The 5,511-nt window shown below is 41.7% G+C and overlaps 1 protein-coding gene across 13 annotated transcripts in view; it reads right to left on the reverse strand.

Annotated features, from left to right (window-relative positions):
• Positions 1–5,511, reverse strand: part of VEPH1 (ventricular zone expressed PH domain containing 1) — a 190,073-nt gene that overhangs the window by 109,985 nt on the left and 74,577 nt on the right. Inside the window, exons 7-8 of one of the 13 annotated variants that reach the window (XR_002777565.1) lie at positions 3,423–4,139; positions 1,823–2,633 (exon numbers count right to left, since the gene is read on the reverse strand). The exons of 11 other annotated variants lie outside the window; for them this stretch is intronic. Coding sequence is in view for 1 of the 2 variants with exons in the window: in XM_023524392.1 (XP_023380160.1) it covers positions 4,068–4,139 (72 nt within the window). In the remaining variant the exon portion in view is untranslated. Of the gene's footprint in view, positions 1–1,822; positions 2,634–3,324; positions 4,140–5,511 lie in introns of those variants that run through there. One more of the 13 variants, XM_023524392.1, reaches the window with a different exon arrangement.

The following is a 5,511-nucleotide window of genomic DNA, read 5'->3' on the forward strand; positions in this document are numbered from 1 at the left end:
TCAGCTGTCATTTACTAGTACAAAATGCCGATGCTCGGTTAAGTTCCAATCTCTACAGAACAGCTGGTTGGCAAATATCTGTGGGCCACTTGCGATATATAAGCTCATTACCGGGATGAGTGGTGCAGGGAGCGTAAGGCATGGTTCTTTCCTTGTGAATGCTTAGAGGGGGTTGGGAGTGTATGTATTCGTACACTGAATAAATGAATGAATGAATGAATGAAAGCAAATGTGACCAGAAGAAAATCAGGTGCTGAACTCCAGGTTACAGATATACACTATCAAAGGGTCAGAGCAGAGGAGATTGTCATGGCCTGGGGAGGTATGGAAATGCTTCCTCATTGGATTAGACTCTCCAGAAACAGACACACCCTGAGAAGATTTAAGTGCAAATCATCTATTTGGAAACTGCAGGAGACCATTGCGGGAGGAGAAGAGTTTGGCAGAGAAGGAAAGTGGCTCAGAAAGGGCGCCTGGAAATGCTGGGGAAACGTTATCTCATAAATCCCCCATCGCTGGTGGAGGACTGCTGGCATCTATCCTGCTATGACTGTTAGCAGAGTGGCTTGTGAAGTTGGGGAAAGTCGTAGGCAAAGAAATGGTGGTGCTGGAAGTTGGAAGTAGCAGACTTATACCAAGTGATTTAAGTCTGAGGGCCATGGTGGTGATGGTGGGGGTGGGCAAGCATTGCTGCTGTCCTTGTGAGAGAGCAGCAGGATTTGAGCTGGAATTAGCAACTACTTCACTCTCTCAGTCTCCCTGTAGCCAATGGCCAATTGTCCTGGATTCATTCATTTCTTGAGCCCAAGGCTGGAAGGGGGCAGTCACTATGTAGAAACGTTCTGCTTTTCTTGGGGGCAAGCACACACTTCTCTCACGGATTTTGCTGTAAGAAAGTCAGATGGTGCCCCTTTGAAGAAAAAAAGATCAGATCTGTGGGGACAATCTGACTGGGAAGCCCGCCAGGCAGAGGCCTCAGCCTGCTCACAGAGGACCTGAGAGTCCTTTGTGGATTTGGTTAGCCTCAATTATAGTTGATAATTACAAGACATTGCTGAAAATTGTTGCAACATCTAACTTTTATAACCATTATTTACTACTCTATGTTTGCAACTATTTGTGGAGACTGTTTGTCCTTTTCCCAGGCTTGGTATCTTGGGAACGGAAGTACATAGTATTCATTTACTTTTCTCCATCATGAAGAGAAACAAAATACTGTTCCCAGGTCACCTGGGCTCTGGCAGTGAATAAATTTAGAGAGAGAAGGAAGAAGGTAGGAAGTGTCTATTACTCAGTGAGGAGTTTTTGTAATCTGTACCCAGTCTACCTTCCAGCTTCATCTTTCTCCCTTGCCATTCAATACTCCAGGCGCTTGAAACTCTTCAATATCCAGAAGACTCTGGGTCCTTCCCCAACTGCTTGCCCTTGCTCTCATGGATTCCTTCTCGTCCTCCCATGACATAATCCCATCATCTGACAAGCCCACTTTATACCACATTCCCCGACTCCCCTATGCAGGGTTATGTGCTTCCTTCTTGATCCAGTCCAGAAATCATGAGTAACAGGCACCAAATTAAATTTGAATCACTTGCTTATACATCTCCCTCATCCTCATTCACTGTGAGTTTTTCTAGGACAAGGACTATGTCTTTCTCCTCTCAGTGTCCCCCCATCACAGTGTCCCCATCTCCTCTTAGTGTCTCCAGCCCTGGTCTTGCACCCAAAAAGAATTAGCAGTTCAACCCTATGTCATTGAAGAAGGGAGGATATAGAATATCAGCAGTTATTTGAAAGCATATTATGTATATATTCAAAGATTTTCTGTTTTTGTTGTCTTTACTCTGTGCAAGAGATTTATTTATAGTATTATTTACGATTGGCATGTAACCTTACAATATAAAAACAATAAAGCTATTTTAATTTTGGGATTAAAAAATCATCCCTAATTGATAACAATTCTTTCTGTAGGATTAAGTAGCAGTCGATTGGCACCAACTAAGGCTTGAGCAAACAAATCGCCAAAGTCATGGAGCCTATCAAAGTTTTAACTAACTTTACCATTTTGGGGGAAATTGTGGTTCTTAAGTCACAGATCCTTCCTGTTGTAGAACTGCTCCCAAATTCTTTAGTCTTGATTTACAAGTTAAAGGCACAAACCGTTGACCCAGCCCCAATTTCTCAGGATGTTTTCCACAGTCAGGATGAGGACGGTCGTGTGGTCCTCAGTCGCCCTTGTCATTCTTTTCCTTTTCCTCCTGTAAGTGTTGTTGTGGAAGGCCTGCCGGATGTCACAGAAACGCGACCTGCACAAGATGTGTGTCACTTCTAAACGTGAAAAGTGTCCATGACTCTGAGCCCAGAAAGGATGTAATAAAATACGCCCTGGTGTTTGGCCAGCATATCCCAGCTAGTTAGGAAAACAAGGCAGAGGGCACAGGATTTCCCAGCCACCCTGGCAGCGGCTGCACTCAGAGGGCACACCATTTGATTCTTCACAGGTGCAGACTGTGGGTCTCCAGCTGAGGAAAACAACCAGCCATAGCATCCTTCCACCTGCTATGAGATCATTTGTAAAGAGCAATTCAAAGCATCATCTGTCGGTTTCCACCACATAGGTCTGCTGCCTTGCAGATCTGGAATAGGGGGGGAAAACATGGCTACAAAGTATGTGCTACTAACCAGTGGTGCCTTCTAATGAGACTAGGTCCCAGTGAGGATTTGACTATTAAACTAAAATTGTTTCAATTTGCTTGAGACTTAACTAGATGAACAGAACACATAAATTCAAAGCCACGTCTAAAAGAGTCTCTTTGCCATGTTAGGAAAAAGAGCTATAATAACTCCAGCACCCAAACAAGTGGGACGAAACCACTTGCTCAGCTGAGAGAGTGTAATGAGTGAAGAAAATAATGAAAACAAACAAACAAACAAACAAAAAACCCCTCTAGAATTGAAATATTCTATTTCAGTTCTCCATGGACAAGAAAAGTCAATTTTGCCTGGGTTTAATTTAAACCACTTCAGTTTAGTTAAAGAGAATTTAAAAAAAAAATTGCTACAAACTTATTTGAATTGTTTTTATAGGTGGGGAGCTGGAGACCACCCGCCCTTTATAAAAGGCAATGCACTTCCAATGCCCCCAAGAAAACAAAGCCTATTTTAAACTATAAATTTTTTTTTATAAAATATGGCTTTGTTATTGTTTTTGTCACTCTTATTCTCCTCAAGAAAAATGCTCTGCAATATAAATATAAAGCAGAAATACATTTCGCCAAAACAAACAAACAACAACAAAAAAACACAAAAAAACAACAACAAAAAACAAACAAAAAAACCCACATAAACCAGTTATTTCCTAAAAAGGAAAGAATATAGCCAGTTCTACTTCACCCTTTAATGATACATGCAGTTATCTATGGTACCTTATTCCTTTCCGGTCTGGCCTTGTTTTGACTTCTCCTACATATATCCATCCATTCAGTCTCCTTCCCTGGAGAAGCGGGGAAGAGGCAAGCCATTTACCTGAATGCTGTCTGTTAGGCTTAAGTTTCAGTCCATATCCAAACATGAACAGTGAGAAAGCCTTGGGCCACATCGAAAAAGGAAGTAATAAATTAAAGTGCTGACATTTATTGAATGTTTACCATTTGCCAGACACTGTTCTACATGGTTAAACTCTTTAAATCCTCACAACAAAACTGTGAGGTGACCAATATTGCTATTCTCATTTTACAGATGAGAAAACTGAGTCAAGATTGGTGATGGAACTTGCCCAAGGCCACACACTTGGTAAGTGGCTGAGTCAGGATTCAAATCAAGGCAATCTGACTCTAGAGCCCACACTCTTAGTCACGTTATATTGTACGGGGGTCCACATGGTAAGCAAGATCATTCATGCGATGGATTCTTAAACAACACATGCTAGGTGGTGATCACTGCTCAGTCCATAATGAATATTCTTCAACCAGTTTGCTGCCTGCTAAGGGTTCATATGTGAAAACCTCCTTCCATGATACACACAATGTCATCTTTCTCTTATGTCACCAAGGAGCCAGGATCTTTTAGAATCATAGATGGATATGCCTCATCACATGCTTTCTGACCCCATGTCCCCTGTCAAACTCATCCTCATCTTTCACCTGTTGGAAATCAGAGATAAATTGTGTGGGCTCTGAAATAACGAGTCCTCTCCCTCTTAATATTTTTTCCTCCTTTCTCTTAAGTTATAATTATTTTGCCTATAAGAATTAGAGACTTGAGTGGATGAAAGTGGTTAATGAGAATCCAACCTTCAAATTCTTAATTAACAGTACTCTCGATGACTCATTCTTTCTTTTGACCACAGGTGAATTCAGATGGATAAGGTATAACTCCTTTTCTCTGCAAGCTCAGAGGCTCTTGGAGAAGAAATAGACATAACAGGTAAATTACAACATGGCACAGTCAGTATGACTTTTGAGGTACAACCAAAGTGCAGTGAGAGTAGAGAGGCGGGTGAGGTGATTAACTTCCTAAAGATACTGGGAAGAACTTATTATATAGGAGGCAACATTTGTTCTGGGTCTTAAAAGATAAGTAGAAGAAGGGGGTGGGGAATATCCAGGCAGAAGAATAGGCTGTGAAGATCATGACATATGAGAGCAAGGTGTGCCCAGGTTAAGCTGTAAAATGCTAGTAGACAGAATGTAGGGGGATGGAGTAGCCTGGACAGCAAGAGCTAAAGCTAGAGAGGGAGGTTGGGGCCAAGGAAGGAGTTTAGATAGTATCCTAGTGGATGAGCCAACAGAAGATTGTACAAAGAAATAGGATCATGCTTGTATTTTTAGGGAGAAAACTGGTAACCCTACAAAAGATGCACTAGAGTGGGAAGAAGCATATTTCCTCTCTCATTAGCCCTCTCCAGCTAGGCAGATTTTTATTATGTTGCTGCTGCTGCTGCTGCTGTTATTGTTATTAGCTGAAATGTATCAAGCACTTACTATATGTCAGGCACTGAGCTAAGGGCTTTATGTGAATTATCTGGATATATGCATGGGGATAGACCCTTAGCAGCTCCTAAGAAGTCATTTCTTCTATTATCTGAGAGGTCTCCACAGAAATCTTCTCATATGAGAAAGACAAAAGAACCTGTATAATTTTGCCATGTTGAGAACATATCTAATAAAATAATATTTCGTATGCGTGCATTTGTTCAACGGAGCGCACCACAGGAGTGGGGTGAATCCTGGCATGATGTGTTCTTTCCTGGACAGCGCTAAGGAAGGTGCACCTCAGTGGCAACAACTCATCAGTTGCCTCAGAAGTGATTTTTTCTGCCCGTTGGTCCTCCCAGTTCCACTCTCCATCCAATAGATATGCACCGGATACAGCACATACCTGAAAATGGCCCATGAGTCACTGTATATCTTCCTATACACAAGTACTATATGGCTATTAAGTATGATTTCACGTAAACCTGGACCAAAAAAAAAAAAGATCCTTGAAGTAATTCGGGAGACACAGAAAATAAGG

Source organism: Pteropus vampyrus, unplaced genomic scaffold (genome assembly GCF_000151845.1).
Source record: "Pteropus vampyrus isolate Shadow unplaced genomic scaffold, Pvam_2.0 Scaffold12, whole genome shotgun sequence".
NCBI classification, from domain to species: Eukaryota; Metazoa; Chordata; class Mammalia; order Chiroptera; family Pteropodidae; genus Pteropus; species Pteropus vampyrus.